Here is a 25,356-nt window from a genome sequence, read left to right on the forward strand (position 1 = left end):
CGATAAGAGCTCGCTCAAGTACTGAGGAGCTAAACCATTCAGGGCTTTATAAGTAATTAACAAGATTTTAAAATCTATCCGATGCTTGATAGGGAGCCAGTGCAGTGTTGACAGAACCGGGCTAATATGGTCATATTTCCTGGTTCTAGTAAGGACTCTAGCTGCTGCATTTTGGACTAACTGTAGTTTGTTGATCAAGCGTGCAGAACAACCACCCAATAAAGCATTACAATAGTCTAACCTTGAGGTCATAAACACATGAATTAACATTTCTGCATTTGACGTTGAGAGCATTGGTCTCAATTTAGATATGCTTTTGAGATGAAAAATGCAGTTTTACAGATGCTAGAAACATGGCTTTCAAATGACAGATTGCTATCGAACAGCACACCTAGGTTCCTGACTGATGAAGAAGAATTGACAGAGCAGCCGTCAAGTGTTAGATAATGTTCTAGGTTATTACATGTGGGGTTTTAGGTCCGATAATTAACACCTCTGTTTTTCAGAATTTAGCAGTAAAAATTACTCGTCATCCAGTTTTTATATCGACTATGCATTCCGTTAGTTTCTCAATTTGGTGTGTTTCACCGGGCGAAGAAATATAGAGCTGAGTATCATCAGCATAACAGTGAAAGCTAACACCATGTCTCCTGATAATATCTCCCAAGGGTAACATGTAAAGCGTGAAAAGTAACGGCCCTACTACTGAGCCTTGAGGTACTCCATACTGCACTTGTGATCGATATGATACCTCTTCATTCACTGCTACGAACTGATGGTGGTCAGATAAGTACGATTTGAACCATGCTAAGGCACTTCCACTAATGCCAACAAAGTTTTGTAGTCTATTCAAAAGAATGTTGTGGTCGATAGTGTCGAACGCAGCGCTAAGATCCAGTAGAACTAATAAAGAGATACAACCACGATCAGATGATAGAAGCAGGTCATTTGTAACTCTAATGAGAGCAGTCTCAGTACTATGATACGATCTAAATCCTGACTGGAATTCCTCACAGATATCATTTTTCTCTAGGAAGGAATATAATTGTGAGGATACTACCTTTTCTAGTATCTTTGACAGAAAAGGGAGATTTGAGATCGGTCTGTAATTAACTAGATCTTTGGGGTCAAGTTGTGGTTTTTTAATGAGAGGCTTAATAACAGCCAATTTGAAGGTTTTGGGGACATATCCTAATGACAATGATGAATTAATAATAGCCAAAAGAGGATCTATGACTTCTGGAAGCAGCTCTTTTAGTAGTTTAGATGGAATCGGGTCTAACATACATGTTGTTGGTTTAGATGATTTAACAAGTTTATACAATTCTTCCTCTCCCACAGTAGAGAATGAATGGAATTGTTCCTCAGGGGATCTATAGTGCGCTATCTGATGCGATACTGTAGCTGACGGCTGCAAGGATACAATTTTATCTCTGATAGTATCGATCTTGGAAGTGAAGTAGTTCATAAAGTCATTACCGAGCAGCCATCGAACCCAAACAGCGACTTGCAATTACACTGAGGTAATAACAGACACACTGGGTGATTTGTTTGGCATCAAATTATGTGGTTGTGGTTTATTTACAAACAGTACATATGTCAGCATATTATAATAATAAAATATAATACATTTTAAGATGTCCTTTAAGTGTAAATTAATGAAAATGACGAGACAAGTTTTTTTCCAACAAATATCTTTAAGTTGTAATAACAAGGCAAGGCAATACAAGGAACTATAAACACAGTCTTATTAGTATCAAGCAATTACAATGTGTTACATTACAGTCACAAATATTAGGTTTACAACAAAGTAGTGAAACTGAAAAACTGCTCTGACACAGACTGAAATTTTGGAAAGCAAAGTAAATGTGTTAAAAATGATGATATACTGGCGAAGAAGGGTCTTCCATAGATGAACTATGTTGTTGGCCAGACCTTGTAGAAGAAGGTGTTGATTGGGCTAGGTGATGTGTGTGCAGTTGCTGAGTGTGGCTTTGATGGCAAGGGAGGGTTGGATGGTACTGATGAAATCCCGAACTGTGTGGTTGCTGACTGCTTGTGAATGGTTGGGTTGTAGTGTGACTTTGCTGCATGTTTTGTTCTTCTTCTTCTAGATCTGACAGGTAAGTCAGTATATAAACCTGTGCCTTCGTCTGGTTCCGGGGACATAGTCGTGCAAGTTTAGGTACTAAGCTGAGAGCGAAATAGTACATTTCGTCTCCTTTTTTTGGAATATATGGTGCAGGTGTTGTAGTTGGTTGTGTTAAAATTTCCAAAAGCTGTTGCTCTGTTGCCGTTGGATCATTTGACCTTCTCTTCTTCTGTCTTGTTGTCTGAGTCTCACTAATTAGAGCTTGCACTCTGGGATGGGGTGTGGGAGTGTTTGACCTCTGACTGGCCGGTGGTGGTGTGGATGTGTCAGATCTTAAAATTGTAGAGGGTGTTGGGTTTGCAGATCTCTGTTGAGGTGGCACTGGAGAACTTGGCCTTGATAGTTCTGCTAATTCTAGCTCCACATCATCTTCTGCAATACTCATGTCTACCGGTACATCTTCCAACTGCAAAGTGTGCCTGGAACTACAACAGATAATAATAGAAACATATTTATGTACATAGTTTATAAATATTTTAAAAAAACTAATTTACAAAATTCTCGTAAAATCTATTTTCATTAAAAATACCTTGTTCTGTAACAACTTTGATTACTTGATGTGTCCAATTAACAATTCACAACATATTTACATATTTCACAACATCAATGTAAAATACTAACCTTCTGGCCTGCATATGGGGAAGCAGAAAGGACATCACTTGTTCATATTTCCATTCTCTGCTGCTTCCACCAGCAGAGCCACTAGGAAGATTTTTTTGCTTCCTGTTTCTTGCAAAGGCATCCCTTAACACCTTCCACCTCCTTTTACACTCATTTACTGTGGGGGAAAAAACATGCATTTTAATAACGGTGTACTTTTTTTTTTCTGTTTGTCTTTTTGTTTTTGTCAGATTCCTAGGGACTGGGGAAAGCTTCTCAAGCCTTGCCCTACAATATCGTCTTGGGACAAGCACTGTTTCTGGGAGTGTGCATACAACTTGCAGAACAATTGAGAGCCAAATGTTGGCAATGCAGTTTCCAAAGCCAACAGAAGACATGTGGAAAGTCATCGCTGGGAAATTTTGGTCTAAATGGAACTTTCCAAACTGCATCGGTGCCATCGATGGCAAACATGTAAACATAGTGGCACCTGCACATTCAGGGAGTATGTTCTTTAACTACAAGAAGACATTCTCTATTGTTCTGCTCGCTTTAGTAGATGCCGACTACAAATTTACATTCATTCAAGTTGGAGACTTTGGCCGAGCCAGTGATGGTGGGGTTTTTCAAAACTCAATCCTCGGAAGAGGCATGGAGGCAAAAGATTTGTCTGTGCCAGCAGATAACCCTTTACCAGGATCTGGTGTTCATGGTCCCATGCCGTATACCATGGTTGCAGATGCAGCATTCCCCTTGAAGACCTACATGATGCGTCCATTTCCAGGGAGCAACATTCCAAGATGGAGGCGCATTTTCAATTATAGGCTATCTCGAGCCAGGATGGTAGTTGAGTGTGCTTTTGGGATTCTTTCAGCAAGATGGAGAGTACTCCACACAAGACTGAATATGAAGCCAGAAAATGCGGATGCCGTGGTAATGGCAACATGTATCTTGCATAATTACCTCATGACCCCATCTCAGAACCAAACATGGCTAGATGAGGCTGAAGAGAGAGGAAATGTGCTGCCAGCGGTCAGAAACATGGGTGGAAACAGGGGGAGTAGAGAAGCGTCGACGTGCGTGAAAGGTTTTGCACATTTTCTGTTCCCGGAGGGCAGAGTTGCATGGCAGGACCAAATGGTTTAGGAATACTACGATAAGAACATACTGTATAGAGTGCTTTACAGATTAAAAAACCCCAGTGTCAATAAAAGTTAATTAAGACGGTGTACATAGTGTTCTTTATGTAAATAAATTCTTCTTAAAAATCGATTGTTCATGTTTCATTTATAATATACAAAAGGATTGACCAGGAAAGGTGTGTATATATGCAGAAGATTACATGCAAATTAAACATTTATATTTTATATATATCTTTTAATTTCATAAGTATAAACATGTTTGTTTAATGTATACTACAGTACATGTTGATATAGACATATGAAGAACATTTTTGACTTCAGTCAAATTTGTCCATTTAATATTACACCACGGCGTTGAGAGGAAGGACAACTACCATTTATGATGTTTTGTACAAAAAAAGACAGGTGATCACTGTGCGTGACTGAGTTACATACAATAATCAATACATTGTTACACATATTTTAAAAATACAGCTAATGATTTAGAAATTTAGTAGCCTAGTCCGCTTTTCTCTATGGAACTGATTACAGTTAAATATGAAATTGATAACTTACCATCTGAAGAAACTGCAGAAGCAACTTCAACCCAGGCCTTTTCCTTCAAGATAAGTCTTTGTAATATTTATTGGTGGGATCATAAAGCACTTTGTGTTTTTCGACCTCTACGATCAGCCTCGTGTCATCCATTGCTGCACATGAATGAGGTTAAATTGGGTAGCGCTAGAGCAGATATGTTTATTTTCTATTAATTAATTTTTTTTATTTTATTATTATTATACATGTATTTTATAGTGCTTTATGCAATCCAAAACTGCGTCAAAGCAGCTTTTTCTCGATGCAAAAAACATTAAATTCTGCCGTGAATCAGCTCATTTTCTGGCTTTTTTCTTTTCTCTCAGTACACCATGCTCGCACCCAAACAAATAATTAAAAACACAATTTATATCTTCTGTAGCCTACATATTTTGGATTCTTAATTTTCTTTTGACAACAATTCTTGTTAAACACACTAGACATGCATATTCTGTGCATTTTAGCACGTTTTGTATGAAATCATATTTATTTTGTCCATCAAAAGTGTGCTGTCACTTTAATTGAGCGTGAGCGGCGCAGCAAAAATAGACTCGGCGCCGAAACCATCGCTGCAGCGCTGCTCACGCGACGCTCCTGCTTGACGCTCACGCGCTGCTGCTGCTGCCGGTGTGAATGCACTCATTTGTTAACATGGGCGCCGAAAAAAATACGCGCAGCTCACGCGCCGCTCACGCTTGCGGTGTGAAACCAGCGTAACAATCCTTTAACGGATTTGAATAATAGAAGCGTATTAATGTGTTATGTGTAAGCCAGGCTAAAGAGATGGGTCTTTAATCTAGATTTAAACTGACAGAGTGTGTCTGCCTCCCGAACAGTGTTAGGTAGACTGTTCCAGAGTTTGGGTGCTAAATAGGAATAGGATCTGCCGCCCGCAGTCGATTTTGATATTCTAGGTATTATCAAACGGCCGGAGTTTTGAGAACGCAGCGGACGTGGAGGACTATAATGCGATAAGAGCTCGCTCAAGTACTGAGGAGCTAAACCATTCAGGGCTTTATAAGTAATTAACAAGATTTTAAAATCTATCCGATGCTTGATAGGGAGCCAGTGCAGTGTTGACAGAACCGGGCTAATATGGTCATATTTCCTGGTTCTAGTAAGGACTCTAGCTGCTGCATTTTGGACTAACTGTAGTTTGTTGATCAAGCGTGCAGAACAACCACCCAATAAAGCATTACAATAGTCTAACCTTGAGGTCATAAACACATGAATTAACATTTCTGCATTTGACGTTGAGAGCATTGGTCTCAATTTAGATATGCTTTTGAGATGAAAAAATGCAGTTTTACAGATGCTAGAAACATGGCTTTCAAATGACAGATTGCTATCGAACAGCACACCTAGGTTCCTGACTGATGAAGAAGAATTGACAGAGCAGCCGTCAAGTGTTAGATAATGTTCTAGGTTATTACATGTGGGGTTTTTAGGTCCGATAATTAACACCTCTGTTTTTTCAGAATTTAGCAGTAAAAAATTACTCGTCATCCAGTTTTTTATATCGACTATGCATTCCGTTAGTTTCTCAATTTGGTGTGTTTCACCGGGCCGCGAAGAAATATAGAGCTGAGTATCATCAGCATAACAGTGAAAGCTAACACCATGTCTCCTGATAATATCTCCCAAGGGTAACATATAGAGCGTGAAAAGTAACGGCCCTACTACTGAGCCTTGAGGTACTCCATACTGCACTTGTGATCGATATGATACCTCTTCATTCACTGCTACGAACTGATGGTGGTCAGATAAGTACGATTTGAACCATGCTAAGGCACTTCCACTAATACCAACAAAGTTTTGTAGTCTATTCAAAAGAATGTTGTGGTCGATAGTGTCGAACGCAGCGCTAAGATCCAGTAGAACTAATAAAGAGATACAACCACGATCAGATGATAGAAGCAGGTCATTTGTAACTCTAATGAGAGCAGTCTCAGTACTATGATACGATCTAAATCCTGACTGGAATTCCTCAGAGATATAATTTTCTCTAGGAAGGAATATAATTGTGAGAATACTACCTTTTCTAGTATCTTTGACAGAAAAGGAGATTTGAGATCGGTCTGTAATTAACTAGATCTTTGGGGTCAAGTTGTGGTTTTTAATGAGAGGCTTAATAACAGCCAATTTGAAGGTTTTGGGGACTTATCCTAATGACAATGATGAATTAATAATAGCCAAAAGAGGATCTATGACTTCTGGAAGCAGCTCTTTTAGTAGTTTAGATGGAATCGGGTCTAACATACATGTTGTTGGTTTAGATGATTTAACAAGTTTATACAATTCTTCCTCTCCCACAGTAGAGAATGAATGGAATTGTTCCTCAGGGGATCTATAGTGCGCTATCTGATGCGATACTGTAGCTGACGGCTGCAAGGATACAATTTTATCTCTGATAGTATCGATCTTGGAAGTGAAGTAGTTCATAAAGTCATTACTGCTATGCTCTTGGGAAATGCCAACACCTGTTGATGCTTGATTTTTCGTTAATTTAGTTACTGTATTGAATAAATACCGGGGTTATGTTTGTTTTCTTCTAGAAGAGACGAAAAGTAATCAGATCTAGCAGTTTTAATGCTTTTCTGTAGGATAGGGTACTTTCCGCCAAGCTAAATGAAATGCCTCTAATTTAGTTTTCCTCCAGCTGCGCTCCATTTTCCGGGCTGCTCTCTTTAGGCGCGAGTGTGCTCATTATACCACGGTGTTGGACTCTTATCCTTAATCTTCCTTAAGCGTAAAGGAGCAACCGCATCTAAAGTGCTAGAAAAGAGAGAGTCCATAGTTCCTGTTACATCATCAAGTTGTTCTGAGCTATTGGATATGCTGAGGAACTGAGATAAGTCAGGAAGATTATTTATAAAGCAGTCTTTTGTGGTAGAGGTAATGGTTCTACCATATTTGTAACAAGAAGTTGGCTTTACAGCTTTAGCTATATGGAATATACAGGAGACTAGATAATGATCTGAGATATCATCGCTCTGCTGCAAAATTTCAACGCCACTGACATCAATTCCATGTGACAGTATTAAATCTAGAGTATGATTTCGACAATGAGTAGGTCCTGACACGTGTTGTTTAACACCAATTGAGTTTAGAATGTCTATAAATGCTGATCCCAACGAATCTCTGTCATTATCAACATGGATATTAAAATCACCAACGATTAGGACTTTATCTGCAGTCAGCACTAACTCCGATAGAAGATCAGAAAATTCTTTAATAAAGTCTGTATGGTGCCCTGGTGGCCTGTATACAGTAGCCAGTACAAACATCACAGGGGATTTATCATTAACACTTGTTTCTTTGGATAACGTTATATGAAGCACCATTACTTCGAACGAATTATACTTGAAACCCAACCTCTGAGAGATACTGAAAATATTTCTATAAATTGTAGCAACACCTCCCCCTTTACCTTTTGGACGCGGTTCATGTTTGTAACAGTAATCTTGGGGTGTAGACTCGTTTAAAGTCATGTAATCATCTTGTTTTAGCCAGGTTTCTGTCAGACAAAGCACATCTAGTTTATGGTCAGTGAACATATCATTTACAAAAAGTGCTTTTGACGAAAGGGATCTAATATTTAATAAGCCAAGCTTTATCATGAGTTTATCTGTATTATATAGTTTTTTTATTTGTTGAACATCAATTAAATTGTTACTATTACTTTGGTTTGGATGTTTTCTGTATTTTCTAGTTCGGGGAACAGACACAGTCTCTATAGAGTGATATCTAGGTGAAAAAGATTCTATGTGCTGAGAGTTAACTGACTTTGGTGACGTGAGGCGGCTAGCAGACGATCAGTTTAGCCAGTCTGTCTGCTTGTCCTCTTTAGTCCGGATGACATGGCATCCCAGTTTTCCAAAAAGAACTTCAATTTTGATTCGTCTGACCACAGAACAGTTTTCCACTTTGCCACAGTCCATTTTAAATGAGCCTTGGCCCAGAGAAAACACCTGCGCTTCTGGATCATGTTTAGATATGGCTTCTTTTTTGACCTATAGAGATTTAGCCGGCAACGGCGAATGGCACGGTGGATTGTGTTCACCGACAATGTTTTCTGGAAGTATTCCTGAGCCCATGTTGTGATTTCCATTACAGTAGCATTCCTGTATGTGATGCAGTGCCGTCTAAGGGCCCGAAGATCACAGGCATCCAGTATGGTTTTCCGGCCTTGACCCTTACGCACAGAGATTGTTCCAGATTCTCTGAATCTTTGGATATTATGCACTGTAGATGATGATAACTTCAAACTCTTTGCAATTTTTCTCTGAGAAACTCCTTTCTGATATTGCTCCACTATTGTTCGCCGAAGCATTGGGGGAATTGGTTATCCTCTTCCCATCTTGACTTCTGAGAGACACTGCCACTCTGAGAGGCTCTTTTTATACCCAATCATGTTGCCAATTGACCTAATAAGTTGCAAATTGGTCCTCCAGCTGTTCCTTATATGTACATTTAACTTTTCCGGTCTCATTGCTACCTGTCCCAACTTTTTTGGAATGTGTAGCTCTCATGAAATCCAAAATGAGCCAATATTTGGCATGACATTTCAAAATGTCTCACTTTCAACATTTGATATGTTATCTATATTCTATTGTGAATAAAATATAAGTTTATGAGATTTGTAAATTATTGCATTCCTTTTTTATTCACAATTTGTTCAGTGTCCCAACTTTTTTGGAATCGGGTGTGTGTGTGTATATAATATATATATATATATATATATATAATGTATGTATATGTGTTACAAAAGAAAGCTATTAGGATTGTTAAAAGGGTTGATTATTACGAACCAACAAATAAATTATTCATTTCCATGCATTCAAATTTGTAGATTTAGTTGATCTATATACATCACAGTTAATGTACAAAGTTTATAATAATTTACTTCCAAATTGTATTCAGAGGCTGTTCAAAATAAGAGAAAGTCAGTATAATCTAAGAGGATTGTACATGTTTAAAAAAGTAAGGGCAAGAACTAATGTAAAAAGTAGGTGTTTATCTGTCAAAGGGGTAAATCTATGGAATAAATGTGATAAGGAATTAAAAGTATGTAATTCACTTTGCAAATTTAAGAACATGTACAAAAATAGGGTGATAATTATATGACTCGGTATCAATAAATTGTGAATGGATTGTTAAAATATTGAAGTAATAGCTGGAATGTGTATTTTTGTTATATACGTTTGGAATTATGTATGCACATTTTGGGAAATGTTTTTGTAATATTATTTTGTATTATTTAACTTAGTGAAAAGTGTTGCCAATTCAGTTAACCATGTACAAAGGGTAGGCATAATAAGCAAGGCTTCGTTGTGAGGACCGGAATAAATTATTATAAATAAAAATATAATTTGCATCAAAAACCTCCCCGCATTCTTCCTCCTCCTGCCAATCTTTGTTACTACCTCCTCACGCCCAGACAGGATGCGCAACCTTTGTCACAGAGGCTGCATGTCAAAAGTTCAAATGGAAGAATCATAACATTTCTAAATAGCAAGCATATCTACTTCTACTTTTAACCTATAAAAAGAATTGTAACACCTTTCAAAAGCGTAAGCGGATATACGCATACTTGTCTAAAACCGCAATCTAACACCTCTATGCAGGTGTGATAAAACACTATGCAACGGTTAGCTAGAGGTTCCATTTTGCACGCATGTTGCAAAATGCATCCCCTTGTCTTTAACTGTTTTTTTTACAAAGTAAGCAAGGCAACTATATAGCAGTTAAAACCACAAATCAATCAACACCTGTAATTTCAAAATAGGATGCACCTTTTTACATCATCTGATATTTATAATTTCGTAACAGGAGTTTGGAGTTCCATTGTTCCCAATTCACTTGTCAGCGTTTGTAATTCAAAAGTAAAATCATGCAATTCAATCATTTCTTTCAGTAATTTCATTATTTTCTTATTCATCAATTCTTGTTTCCTCAGTAATCGCACCATTGCTCTCATTTTGAAGATGATTTTCTGATGTTCCAGCTCTCTCCTGAACCCGTCTGCGTCGTTCTGTCTTCTCTTGTTTCTTGACCTTCCGGCTCCAGTTTTGCTGTAAGCCTTGCACAATAAGATCGTCAAAATCAATTTTTATTTTACTATTACCAATTGAGGATTGATCAGGAAATTGCATATTAGTTAGGTCGGGATTTCCTTCGACAGCATGCATGGCTTCCAGTGGCACTGGGTTACTGGTGTTTAGTGATGATGTGACAGAAGACAGAAGCAGCTGGAAGAAGTCCAGATTCAGTTAATCTGAAGTGGCCTTTTATTGTGGCCAGCCTAAGGCACACCTGTGCAATAATCATGCTGTCTAATCAGCATCTTGATATGCCACACCTGTGAGGTGGATGGATTATCTCGGCAAAGGAGAAGTGCTCACTAACACAGATTTAGACAGATTTGTGAACAATATTTGAAAGAAATAGGCCTTTTGTGTACATAAGAAAAAGTCTTGGATCTTTGAGTTCAGCTCAATGGGGGCAAAAAACGAAAGTGTTGCATTTATAATTTTGTTCAGTGTAGAAGGGTGAGAATCCAATTGCCTCATGTCTTGTGCAGTTATAAGCATGGACAACACATGCTAGATATTCTTTCCAATTCTCCTTTTCGTTTTCTTGGAGTGTTCTCACCATTTGTAGGAGAGTCCTATTGAATCGCTCAGCAGGGTTGCCTTGAGGGTGATAGGGGGTGGTCCTTGAATGTCCAACTCCAGACAGTCTACTCAAGGTCTTGAACAGTTCATTCTCAAACTCTCTTCCTTGGTCGTGATGCAACTTATTTGGATATCCAAATCGTGGAATAAAATCATTGAATATCTTTCCGGCTGCTGTTCTTCAAGACTTTGTTCTTGGTTGCATAAGTTAGTTAGTTAGTTATAAAGCACATTTAAAAACAACCTAAAGGTTGACCAAAGTGCTGTACAGAACATTAGAAACAATCCATAAAATAAAGAATTACAATCAACAAAGTAAAATACATACCGTAAAAATTCATATGTTGTTAAATGCCATAGATAGAAAATAAGATTTAAGCTTAGATTTAAACATAGAAAGAGAAGATACCATTCGAATTGACAGTGGTAAGCTGTTCCATAGTTTAGGGCCAACCCTTGCAAAGGCTCTGTCCCCTCTATGTGTGCAGCTTAGTCCTGCACACAGAGACTAGTCCAAGATCCCCAGACCTAAGTGACCGAGTTGGGTTATGAGGGAGTACCCAGACTGAAAGGTAGCCTGGAAAGGTAGTCTGGAGCTAAGCCATGTAAAGATTTATAAACAAAGACTAAGATTTTAAACTCCATTCTAAATTTAACTGGTAGCCAGTGCAGAGATATCAGGATGGGAGTGATGCGATAAATTTTTTTACTACCGGTCAACAGCCTCGCAGCAGCATTCTGAACAAGTTGTTAAACGCCCAATAGATGAACTATTAACTCCGTAATAAAGTGAATTACAGTAGTCAAGATGTGTGGTGATAAATGCATGAATCACTATTTCAAATTTCCTGAGGGAAAGAAAAGTTTTAACTTTTGCAAGGCGACATAAATGGAAAAAGCGTGATTTGACAACAGAATTAATCTGTTTTTTCAACCGCAGTCCTGAGTCAAGTAACGCACCAAGGTTTTTTCGCACATGGAGTAACATCAGAGCTTAAAAAGCCTAGATCCCGATTACTACCATCATAAAAATCACTTGGCCCAAACAATACAACTTCAGTTTTTTTCCTCATTTAAGGGCAAAAAAGTTTGTGACAGCCATGATTTCAGATCCTGCAGGCAAGCAAAACCTCAATAGAACATGAATCTTTACGTTTAAATGGGAGGTACAACTGGGTGTCGTCAGCATATAAATGAAACGATACTCCATGTTTAGAAAACAAGGATCCCAGTGGCAGCATGTATAAAGAGAAAAGTGTAGGAGCAAGGATTGATCCCTGTGGAACACCACAGGAGAGGTGTGCTACTGACTAAGAATGTTTTCCAATACAAACAGAAAACTTCCTATTGGTTAAGTATGACCTAAACCATTTTAAAACTGTACCCTGAATGCCTACATAACTTTCCAATCGAGAAATTAAGATTTCATGATCAACCATATCAAATGCTGAACTGAGATCTAAAAGGACCAAAGCAACAGCATTCCCATTATCAGTAGACAGCATAATGTCATTTGTGACTTTCAATAACGCAGATTCAGTACTATGTAATTTTCTATAACCTGACTGAAACGTTTCATATAGTGAATTATAACTCAGAAAAGACTGTAATTGAGAGAGTACAACCTTTTCCAAAAAATTTTTAAATAAATGGGAGATTGGAAATCGGCCTAAAATTACTTGGCACAGAAACATCAAGATTGGGTTTCTTCAGCAAAGGAGTAACGTAAGCATTTTTAGACCAGGGGTGCCCACACTTTTATGTGTGATGATCTACTTTAAAAACGATCAACTCAATAAGATCTACCAACAAAAACAGTTTAATTATACAAATAAAAAAAACACTTCAGATCCTTGTTGCTACTACATGGAATCTTCTAATTAAGGAGAAAAATAATAATTGCTCAATGTTAATATCATTCAATTTTAACAGTAATTTCAAATTCCTAAAGCACAACAGATTACAATAGCCAGGGCATTTACTTTATTCAGATGATTTGCACTGAATGGAATCAGACAGTTTTGCATAATCAGGGCAGTAGCTGCTGATACCGAGTCTCAAACAGGCTTCCAAATTGTCATTAGTTATGGTGGAGCAGTGTTTTGATTTAATGATCTTCATTTGCGAAAAGGCTGATTCACATAAATATGTCGAGCCAAAGAGTGCAGTCAGTGAGGTGGCATATTTTCTGATATTTGGATACTTGTCTTCTGAAAGAAGGTTCCAAAACTGTCCACTGGCCCTCGCTTTCACCTGAATGTCAGTCTGCAGTGATAAAATCTCATCTTCCAGTACTGATGGGTTAATTTGAAACAGCTTTCCCATGTCTGAGGCCAGGGAATCAACTTCATGCTCATCTCTAAATGGAAAGCACATGAATGTAGCGACTGGTTCAAGTAACGCAAAGTCTTGAAAACGTCTGTCAAAGTCGGACTTGATCTTTTCCATTTGTTCAATGTAGCGCTCACTGTCAAGTTGTGCAGGCTCCTTTCCTTGCTTATGCAGTTCAGATGTGATGTTTTGGAAGTTGCCTAATTTGTGGTGCTGCTGCTTAGATGTGAGTAACTGAAGTTTTCTTTTGAAAGCATTAACTGAGCTGATCATGTTGACCACCATCTTCTCTTTACCTTGTAGCTCTAAATTTAGCTCATTTAGCATGTTAGTCAGATCAGTCAAAAAAGCCAAATCTAAAAGCCACTGCTCATCCTCAAGTTGCTTGTATTCTGTGTTATTTGTAGATAGGAGAAACTCCTTTATCTCAGGCAGCAGCTCACGAAACCTTTCCAAGAATTTGCCCCTGCTTAACTATCTGACATCAGTATGCAGCAGGAGAATGGTGTGGTTGCAGTCAGCTTCCTCCAAATGCGCACGAAACAGCCGTCTCTGAAGTGAGCGTGCACGAATGGAGCACACGATTTTCGTGGACACATCCATGATCTCTTTCATGTTCAGAATTTTTGCACAAAGTGCTTGTTGGTGTATTATACAATGATAATTGAGGAAGTCAGGGAAAGCATCGTCCTCCTTGCACTTGGCAATGAATCCGTTCGAACGGCCGACCATAGCAGGTGCCCCGTCAGTTGTGACTGACAACAGTTTAGACATCGGTAGCTGCGTTTTGTCGACAAAGTCCTTAAATGAGCGAAAAATGTCCTCACCCCGAGTGTGTTCTTTCATAGGTAAAAGTGTTAGCAGTTCCTCTCTTGCGGTCATGTCTTTAAACACCATCCTTATAAAAACACAATTGTGCAGTATCGCTGATGTCTGTGCACTCATCTAACTGCAGTGAGAAACATTCACAGTCAGTTATGTCCTTTCCTAGTTGCTGTGTCAAGTCATCAGCCATCATTTCACAACGACGTGTAACTGTATTTCTCGAAAGCTGAACAGCTTTAATAGCAGACGCGATCTCAGATTTGTTTTTAAAATCCCGAAACAACGAGTCTGCTGTCTCGACAAACGTGTCCTTTATCATTTGTCCATCTTGGAATGATTTTTTATGTTTTACGATGGTGTGACTCACCCGGAATTATGCCTCTGTGGCTGCCTTTGCTTTTAGGCCTGGGCGAGTAAAAAGAGACTGCTGACCAATTAATTGAGATTTCAGTTCTTTCACCTTTGTTCTTCTTAGCTCGCTTCTTGCAGGAAAATCGTTGTCATAGGTTTTATGAAGTGTATGAAAATGTCTCTCAACGTTTCCTTTTTTTGGAATAGCAATACTTGTTTGACAGATCTGACAGATCAGACAGATGCATTTAGAAAATGACAGTGAAAAAAAAGTCTTCCTCCCATTCCGCATGGAAATGGTAAGTTTTTGACTTTTTGCTTAGTACCGCACTCATTTTCAAATTGTTGGAATTGTGTTTTGAAAATTAAGGTCATTTGTTTAACTATCGGATTTGTAATTTCACGCTCCATTTTCCGAAGCTCTTGATAGGCTAGAAGCAGGCTAGTTGTCATGGCAACTAACAAACAAAAGTTTTGCCTGGTCAATTTATTCTCAAGTACTGTTTTTGTCAGACAGAAACTAAAAAGAGAAGAAAAAATAAAACCGTTTTATTTATTAAAAAATAAAAGAAGAACATCCTACAATTGTGCGCAATCTACCAACACTGTCTTTGCGATCGACCGGTAGATCGTGATCAACCTATTGGGCACCCCTGTTTTAGACAGTCAGGGACCATAAGACAAATATTGATAAAAGACAAAAGATCAGGCCCTATGATATCTACAATTTGCTTTAAAAAAACGTGATGGAATAAAATCATGATGACAGAAGGTGGGTTTTAAATGTGCAATAATATCTTTGCAGGTATGTAAGGAAATGTGATCAAACACACTCCAGGTAACTGAGCGACTGGTTATTTCAGACATGGCATATGCCGTCTGCATTGATTGAGGTCTTAACAATTTTGTCTTATTAAGAAAAAAGGCAAGGTTTTCACATAGAACTCTTTCACAAGAGTTACTAAAATGTTTGAATACTCGTCAGCATTGTATTCTAAGGTCCGAAGCTCGTCCAATGACGATTCAACAATTGTGTATGCAGCCGCAAAGTCCTCACAGGCTGTCGGAGAAAAATAACGAGACCATCCAGCCAGGGCAGGAACTTTACTAGATGTGCGAGGAAGAGTAGTAGCGAGTATCACAGATTTATGATCAGAAAAGCCAGTGTCATTAATCTCCAAGTTCGTAATAGAAAAACCATGTGAGAAAACCAGATCCAAGGTATGACCTTTTCATTTTCATACTTTTCAGTTGGCCAAGATTTCTAAAAATCCTTTCTTTGTATTGGTCTTAAGTAATATTCTAATATTTTGAGATACTGATTTTTGACTTTCATGAGCTGTAAGCTCTAATCATCAAAATTAAAAGAAATAAATGAATGTGTGTAATGAATGAATATAATATACAAGTTTCACTTTTTTAATGGAATTAGTGAAATAAATAAACTTTTTGATGATATTCTAATTATATGACCAGCACCTGTATATAAAAAAGGCTGAAAACACTCTTCCTGAACTTTTATAGCTTTTCTATAGCACTGAGCCTCAAATGTCAACTATGCATTGGTTTGGTTTCTTCTTTAAACAAAAAAAGGTATAATTACGTATGGTATAATAATGTTATACTAAAATTTAAAAAAAAGAGAAAATTATTTACTAAAGCTTTATATTTACAATTAAACAGAGACAATTTCAAATTACAGTAACATTTTACAGTACAATTTATATTATCAGGGCTCCAGACTAACATTTGAGAGCAGTGGCACCAGCACCTGATTTGGTAGCACTGAACATTTAATAATAATATTACAAGTTTTGTCTCTTAGAAATGCACATTAGAACAGGAGCTTGAGTTCAGAGTAGCAGGAGTTTGAGTTGGGATGCAGATGTACATTTAATTTTATTAACAAAAACAGTACCATTGTGAAAACTGAAACAGCCTCATCTTTTATACATTTGTAGGTCATAACCAAAAGTACAGCACCTCATTACCATGTTAAAAAGTAGCCTAACTATATGGTTTCCATGGTGTTTGCATTGAAAAACAGTAGCCTAAAGACATTCAATTACAAATCCACATCAACTGATAGAATAATTAACAAAATAATGGAATTATATTCCATTACTTCTTTAACATATTTAGTATATTGTTAATATAATAATACTCAATATGAATATCCTACTTTTCTGCCACTGTATTTTTACTGTTAGTGTTACTACAGTAAAACTATGGTAAATGTGGGTGATTTGTGCATTGAAACGTTTTCTAACTGGATCGTTGTTGCACTGTTTCTGCATCATTGTTGATGAGAATAACAGCTCCGATTTATTTGGCTTTAAACTAGTTTAAATTAAAGAGACGTGATTTGTACTGGAGAACTCTGCGCTGAACTCGAGTGCTTCTTACTGGATTTCACAGCGTTGTTTAGCGTGTGATCGCAACTGGTTACTGTAATAAACGCATACGCTCTAAGCTCGCACTGTGCTGTTTTCTTTTGAGGCGAGCGGATAAAAGGTCCGTGTGGCGCGCAGTTCAAACGAGTACCGCTATTTTGTTCTGCTTTTGACACGTTTGACGTTTAACATATGTTATGCGTAACAGAGTGACTATCAGTCAGACAAAATGTCTTTTATCCAGTGTGTTTGAGTTTGTTAAACCCTGCGCTGCAAACACCTCTTAAGCACACAGAATAATGCAAGTGGGCATTTTTAATTGTCGGCTTTGAACGATTATGTAATCGTGGCATCCATAATCGTAATCGCGATTAGAAATTCGAATTAATTGTGCAGCCCTAGTACAAACCGCGGTTCAGCTGCGTGCGACAAACGCTGCCAGTATGAAAGCACAATGGGCGTGCGCTGCTCCTGCTCTGCATATGCACTGCTTCTGCACTGCTTACACGTGCAGGGTGAAACCGGCGCTAGAGTTCTCCTAAATAGCAGTAAAAAAATTTAGATAAGAGTTTTCTCTTAAAACCTATTCACAAAGCTGCTGAGACAAACTTTTACTAAGGAATAGAGAGAAGTCTTAAGCTAAGAGTAAGGGTTAATCTCATTGCTATGGATGATGTCAGCATGCTTACTAACTATGCACACAGTGATTGTCTGACAGGGGAGGACTTTCTGTCAGATATTTATTCATAGAAATATTGAAGAGCGCAATATTTTGTTGTCATGTTGAAATAAAGGGTTAAAAATAAAACTGTTAATTGCCACATTCAAATAAAGATTTTAAAATGCAGGCTGTGTCGCTAACTAAATATGTTCAGCTAATTGTCGGCATCCTCATGTATGCTTCTCGTAATTAGTAAATATGCATATAAACAGCCTTTTAATTAACAGTAGAATAATGGCTGATAGTAAGACATGCAAATGTAAAAGAAAACCAAACTGGATGCAAGAACATTACTTAGTGCCCAGCTGGTTAATGAAAACAAGGATATAATCAAAGGAAAATCTGGAGTAGGGATAACCTCCAAAACCAAAGGTGATACCTTTTTAAAAGCTAATTTTTGTCAAATGTTTCTAAAATGTTTATATTCTGAGGCAGATTTCCGGCAACAGCCATTTTAGGATAGTTTGTGGCTTGGTCTTAGTGACTTAGAAGTCCTCTTCACTACTCCTAACGTTTCACATATTTAGGAGCTAGTTTTAGGGTGAATCCCATTTCTCTGTCGTACCCCTTCCCCTTCCCCTTCCCTTCCCTTCCCTTCCCTTCCCTTCCCCTACCCTTCGTCTTACCCCTAGCCCTTGTCCCTCGAAACCGAGTGGTAGCGCTAGGGGTGGCATACCCTATGAAATGAGACACCACTTGGTTACGGTTACGTCGTCATACACCGTCGCTAGCTGGCTGCTACGTCACCAGAGCCGACAAGTGTTGATCACAAACTTTGGATCGTTTTACAAACTTGTTAAAACTGTAGACATGCATGGAGTCCATTCAAGGCTAGTCTGCGGGACTGTTGTGCAACTCAGCAATGTAACGTTAGCGTAGCAAACTAGCGATTTTTTTTTTTTTAAACATTTCAATTAAGAACATGGTTGCAAATATATATGTACAGGACTGTCTAGAGCACAAAACAAGACTGTCGTAATTTTTAAATAAATTATTTAAGCCGAAAATATTTGAATACTTGATGATCTGGCCGCCATTGTTGCCGGTTGCGCAGTGTGTTCTGGGTACCCCTTGGTTTCAAGTAAGCTCGCGAAAATGCTTGGTTTTAAGGGGTATCTACCACTTCCCCTTAGCCCTACCCCTCGATCAAAACGAGAATTGGGATAGCCCTTACTCTCATGTGAACGCGCAAAACTAAGGGGAAGGGGTAAGACAGAGAAATGGGATTCACCCTTAGTGCTAAAAGTATCTGACACGCCCATTATTTTTAAGATTTTCTCCTAAATTGGTGAGTTATGCGTTACTTTTAATTAAGATGTTTTGTGAATACGGGCCCTGATATCCTGATATTCTCTCCACAGGGCTTGCAAAATCGCTACCAAAATGTATCACTGCCTGCCCGACGGGCTACGTTAAATACAGATCTCCCGCGGGTCCTTAAAAACTCTGAAAGTAAGTTGTATCAAACTTAAGACCATAAAAAGTTTTAAATACGTTAAATGGTATAAGAAATGTCTTAATTATAATTTCAAGAGGTCTTACAGTTGGGGACGGAAAGACAAGAGTCGCGCGATACTGCAGGATTAAACTTCAAAAGGCAATGATGTCATTGAATAAATATGAGCACTGCACGTTTCAAGTCAAAACGCGGCTCGGATGTCTTTATGTGAATGTCTCTAAAATGCCAGCCACACGTTTCTGAGGACAGTCGGTTCCCTTCGATTTAATTTTACCTATAATTCCTGATAAAGCAGCGTTTATGAGCGCAAAGCTGCTTGCGTTTCCGGGGAAACCGCAATATCTCAGCGCTCCTAAAGCATATGGCAGAGAATGAATTTGCATTTCCAATAAGCCTTTCTTGCTGTTTATGCTCAGATCAATGCAAATATCAACTCATGTTTTTACGCAGCAAGCACATGGTTGTAAATGAGAAAGAAGTTAATGTGCCTTCTAAAAATCTAAACAATTAAGACAGTAATATTTATACGTTTTAAATTAACATAATTTATATGCTTGATTTATCCCTTTTCATAAAAATGGTCTATAGCCTGAAACACTGTATAAGATTTTTGTTTTTGTGAAAACCTGTATCTGAACTGTAAATCATGTAATTTTATGGCTCAATACTGTATGTTACCATAGACATTGTCCAACCCCGCTCATTCTGTGTTCATTTTACTTGTGCAGCTCTTAAAATGGGTCATAAATTTCCTTAAATTTATTTTTAAAAATTCTGCGGATACCCTGTAAATAGTGAAATAAAATTCCTTCCTTCATATTTGTTGATATTTGTGCATTGAAAATATTTTTGATTGACATTTAAACTCCTATCTGATTTTCAATATTAAAAAAAAAAAAAAGGTAATTTTTTAATTTGGGCTAGTTAAATTAATTTTCAGGCTACCAAAATCTGAAGAGTACCTACCAGGGATTTTTTAATTTTGCGAGCCCTGCTCCACTTTCCCTAATGGCATGCCTGCAATCTGCAGATTAAATTATTCTATCAGCATTAATATTTTTATACTTTGATTTTTTTGGGGGGTGATCACACTGTAGCACAGACGTGATGCGATATCGTTATAGGTATCTTTTCCATGTAGATTGTTTCCTACACGACAGGGATTTTCAAAACGGGTTCTATTTTCTGCTTTGTCGCTGCTGGAACAATATACAAACTATGACATTGATAATCTCAGGTAATGATTATGTGCTTTATTCAATGTTAAAATGGTCTAATGTGAGTTTGAATATTATTTTGCATGACCTTTATAGCTATACTGGAAGCAACAGTAGATATTTTACCTCAGATCTTGAAAATAAATTAAAGCGAAGTTGTGGTACGTTAAAATTTTTAACTCAATGTGAACCAACATGTTGTATTGTATTTTGTCGCATTGTGCCATGCCGCTCGTGTCAGGTGTAGACCCAGTGTCAGACTAATGTCACTGTCTGATGCTGCATTTGAATTTTCATGCCACATTATTTCAAATTACCGTGGCCATGTAGGCCAAACATTTTTCTTAAGGGCCAGGATTTATTTTATATTCAAGATAGATTAAATGTAATCCAGTTGCTCCATAACTTTAAACTCGGATTTAAATCTCAATTAGGGATTCATTTTAAACTTACAAGTGAGGAGGTTTAAATAAAATAAAGTGCACCTACAGTTAAAATATGTCACTGATTGAACAAAGACAGAAACAGTGGCTGTGTTGTCAGGTCTCAGAGAGGTGTTTATTACAAATAAAAATGAAAATTAAAGCGCATTGAGCCTGCAGCCCATAGTAAACTTGGTAGTCTGTGATGTCCGTCACTCATCTCGGTGTGTCATGTCGAATGACAAAGAAAACAGGAATATACTCTATAGTAGAGATGGGACGTTTGACACTGAGGCTCCGAAGCCTGTTTTACTCTATTGAAGTAGACTGGTTCGAAAGACTGTGTCGAGGCTTGTATCAAATCTCCGTGATCATGTGACCGATGACGTTTGAGGCTTCATACTGTACGTCACAATAAAACACCTGAAGGCTTCATTCATTATAAGGAGACACGAAATGCTTGGTGTTCCCTCCCTGCTTCATAGTAACACTTTGGAATCAACAAGATGTGTGAATCATTTGAAAGTGGCTGCTATAATTGCAGCTGATCACTAGATGTCACTGGTAGGGTCTGTCTTTGAGGCTTTGAAGTAGAGCCCTGCGCGGGACTGTTTTCTTCAACCCGCCCGCTCCCGCTGAATTTCTGACCAGGACCGCCCGCTCCCGCAACCTGCGTGTTCCACTCCCGCGTGCTCCCGTGGACTTTCTCTCAGAGCTTGTGAAAAATGTACACAAATACTCAAACTAAATAAGTTAACATCCAGAATAACAGGCTTTAAACATGATTGCATTTAAATAAGATGAAGAAATGCTAAACCAAAGCACCACACGTGACAAAAACATTGGGTATTTTTTATTACGTTATAAAATATTAACCGTTAAAACAAAACTAGCGGCTTACAAAGTTTAATTCTTTCCTATTTTTTTCCGTGACAATTGAGAATTGTTTCCATATGTCTGACTTGCCTTGCTTTGCTTTTGTCATGTAAACAGCCACTTTAATTTTCTTCTCAACTTCATGTGTTGACTCCATTTCTATTGCACGCCAAATCCCACTGTTTCCCGCGGGTCTCCTGCGAAATTTTCTGACTGCCTGCTCCCGCGAGATTTGCGTTGGGTCCCGCGGGAGCCCAAACCCAATGCTGCCCTCTACTTTGAAGCTTTGAATATTTTTTTGGTACAATCAGGAAAAAGCCTCAAAAGCTTCACAAGGCTTCACCTGCCCATCTCTACTGTATAGCATTTAACAGCAGCGGTGATAAGGTGAGCACCAGTGATCGCTGCCACACCTCTCGTTTCTCATGCCCATTTCTCAATTCCAGTCCCCGATTTGTCAATCTGTGTTTAAAATTAAGTGGTGCAAAACAACCATTTAAAAACCCCCCCCCAAAAAACCCAGATCAACAAATCCCTGATTGGCTCTAAACTTTGCTTAATTTAATCCTTGTTTGTGTAGCCCACGCATTAAGGCCTTGTCTGTGTCTAAATTATACAGTAGTTTAAAACTTTTGTATACAACATTTTTAATCCTTCAGAATATGTGATTGTCACAACACTGTTCGATTTCACATTAGCTATGTTTCCATCACTCTGTTTTTATAAGCATTTTGAAGTATCACATCAGAAACGAGTGATGCAAATGCCAAATTTTGAAAAAAAGAAAAAAATAAGCTTAATTCGCAAAAGTTTTTACACTCGCTTGAGGTGGTTTTGATTTGTGTGAAAAAGGGTTCATGTGAATAATGTTAGATGGAAACAAATTTGCTAAACAAATTCCTTAATGCACATAAAAATGTCATGTGACTTTGCACTATGGGACGGGAAAACCATCAGACCGATCTTGTTGCACAGCATCTGAAATAGCTTTCCTGTAGCTCAAATAGTAGAGCATGGCGCTAGCAACGCCAAGATCATGGGTTTGATTCCCAGGGAAAGCAAGAGCTGTCAACTTGTAAAAACTGTAACTTGAATGCAATGTAAGTCGCTTTGGATAAAAGCGTCTGCTAAATGCATAAATGTAAAATGTAAATGTAAATGTTGTTATGCTCATTCTTAAATGGAACAGTTGCCTCCCAGAATTATCTTTCATGACTGTGTTCCCAAACAGCAGGCATCCAATTCCAAAAGCAATGACCACATTTATTGCATTTTGTCTGCTCGCTCTGAGGTGCAAGTAATTTATTATATATGAAAATTATTATATTTAACGGCTTCAGTTAAAGTTAAATTTGCAACTATTAACTTTTAATTCTCAATAAGAACTTTTGTACATGTATGACAGAAACAGTCAAACTGGTTTGTAATACATGGTGGTAATGTTGTTTTTGGAGTTGTTTAATAATCCTCTGCTGAGATCTTGAGAGATTTTTTTTGTCTTGGCTGTGGCTGGATGTCAGTTATAATGGTTGTGCTTCTGTTAATCTTTTATCAGTTTTTCTGTTCTTGTTAATCTTTCCTTCAGGAATTCTGCTTGTTAACCACAGATATCATCACTTAATTAATTAATTAATTAATTGCAATGCTGCTTTAGTAATACTTTTTTAACTTTTAAGTGGACCCATAGAGACACCCAGCAGTGTTCATTAAACACTGGGAATTTTGCTGTGAGGATTTCAATATTTCAAGTCAGGGATGCGAACTTGTCACCTTTCGTCAAAATTTGCTGTTTTGAATTCAAAATAGGACATTTGTATGATTTGAGTTTTTTTTTTTTTTTTGATCAGTAGTACCAAATTAATTGTAAACCCACTCGAACTCACCCACTTTCAAATGCTCCTGTGTGTTTTTGTGTGCCTGCTCTGGTTTTGAAATACAAAACCAAAAGTTTCTATTTACAACATGTTTTTGCAGCGTTGAGTATTGCACCCAATTTACTGTAGGTTAGTCAGAATCTACTATGAACTCATTTGTTTCACAAGTTTTCAGAGTTCTACATAGATCTTCCCATTTATAACAAGAAAAAAAAAACATGCACAGTAAAATAAAAGATTGTGTAGTTAGTAGGGGTGTGACGAGATCTCGTGTTACGAGATCTCGCGAGATTAAAACGCGACGAGATTTCTCGTCAAGGTGAAAAGTTGTCTCGTAAATTGTGATGTCAGCATGATGGAGCTTGAGGGTGAAATTAGTATTGAAGATCCCCCTGCCACTTTTAAATCATTTGTGTGGCAACTAGTGTTGTCAAAAGACCCGGTACTTCGGTACCAAGTCGGTACTAAAAAAGTGAAAACGTCACGGTACCAGGTTTTTTTAAGTACCGGTGGTACCGAGTACCCGGTCAACCTGGTTCTTGACGCGTACGGCCCGATGATTTCCGCGATGCAGAAAACGCGGACGGAATCTCGGAATCCAGTTATAAAAACGGAATTTACAGTTTAGCACGGAATGTCACGGAGTTTGTCAAAGTTTGGATGAATTAATCAAAAGTAGGTCATTGCACTTAAATCAAATCGCGACGTGGACTAGTATCTGTAAATATTAAGCTGCAAAAGTCGATTCAAATATGAATCCGCATGTTCTGCGAGTCTCTGTGTGAGTGAATGAATGGCAGAGGCAGCGGTTTTTCTTTTTACTACATACACTGAAGCGCGCCTGATGCTCGCGGTGATTCATCATCTGCCGTCTCAATGAGGACATAAATACATAAACAACATCTACAGAACTGCTCTGAGAGTCCCCTCGCGAGCATTTTACCGTTTCATTGAGTAAAACCAGCGTCATATCATATAGCTACACAGAAATGTAAAGGTATTCACGGCAACCCGTCAAAATAAAAGTTCATCTTAAAGACATTGTGCCAGAAATATAATTTTACATATATATAATTTTTTAATTTATTTTTATCTTTTAAAGAAGTCACAATATTTCTTCCATAGTTTAATTTTAATAGTAAATCCCCTTTATTTACCAAAACAATACAATGTGTTTAAATTTAATTAATTAAAACTTGTTTTGGTGGTGAAAAATGGTGAAACTTGTTTAATGTTTTTCATACTTTTATTACTTGCGGAAAAACTTGAAACACAATTTAAATAAAGTATAAAGAATGGCATTGATTTTTGTACATTTTATTTTTGTTTGACTTTATTAAAAATAGTGTGTTTTTTAATTAGCATGTGGTACCGAAATTGGTACCGAGAACCGTGGATTTTGACTGGTATCGGTGCGAATACTGAAATTTTGGTACCGTGACAACACTAGTGGCAACATTTTGGTTTTCCAGTGGAAATAAGAAACGGCGAAAGAGTGACAGATAAGACGAACACAATATGTAAACATTGTAAGAAAACAATGCCGTACACCACGGCTAACACGAGCACTATGCAAAGACACATACAGAACTACCACAGCTCTCTACTAAAACCAGCCGCACCTGTGACGAAAAAATTAAAAGGGCAAACAACTCTAAATGCCTTTGCATCTCTTCCACCGTCATGTGAAATCGTAAAGGGGAGAAGCCAGTCGGTAGAGTTTATAGCAAAACATTTTGCAGT

General features: G+C 37.8%; 2 protein-coding genes across 2 annotated transcripts in view; one reads left to right on the forward strand and one right to left on the reverse strand.

The window, feature by feature from the left end:
* LOC131534715 (gastrula zinc finger protein XlCGF57.1-like) overlaps positions 1-25,356 on the forward strand; it is a 41,851-nt gene that overhangs the window by 10,892 nt on the left and 5,603 nt on the right. The window lies entirely within an intron of this gene.
* LOC131536999 (putative uncharacterized protein DDB_G0290521) lies at positions 1,722-3,817 on the reverse strand. The gene is made up of 2 exons (XM_058770202.1): positions 2,774-3,817; positions 1,722-2,577 (listed from the first exon to the last, which is right to left on the reverse strand). Exons 1-2 carry the CDS (start codon positions 3,232-3,234, stop codon positions 1,872-1,874), a joined length of 1,167 nt encoding a protein of 388 aa, XP_058626185.1. The 5' UTR covers positions 3,235-3,817; the 3' UTR covers positions 1,722-1,871.

Source organism: Onychostoma macrolepis, chromosome 03 (assembly GCF_012432095.1).
Source record: "Onychostoma macrolepis isolate SWU-2019 chromosome 03, ASM1243209v1, whole genome shotgun sequence".
In the NCBI taxonomy this organism is placed as follows: domain Eukaryota; kingdom Metazoa; phylum Chordata; class Actinopteri; order Cypriniformes; family Cyprinidae; genus Onychostoma; species Onychostoma macrolepis.

Bases quoted from the DNA above. Each gene is read 5' to 3' on its own strand.
- LOC131536999 (XM_058770202.1), bottom strand. From the start codon at position 3,234: ATGTTTACATGTTTGCCATCGATGGCACCGATGCAGTTTGGAAAGTTC. The intron at 2,578-2,773 runs GTTAGTATTTTA...TATCTGTTGTAG, and splicing joins CCCCATATGCAGGCCAGAAG to TTCCAGGCACACTTTGCAGT.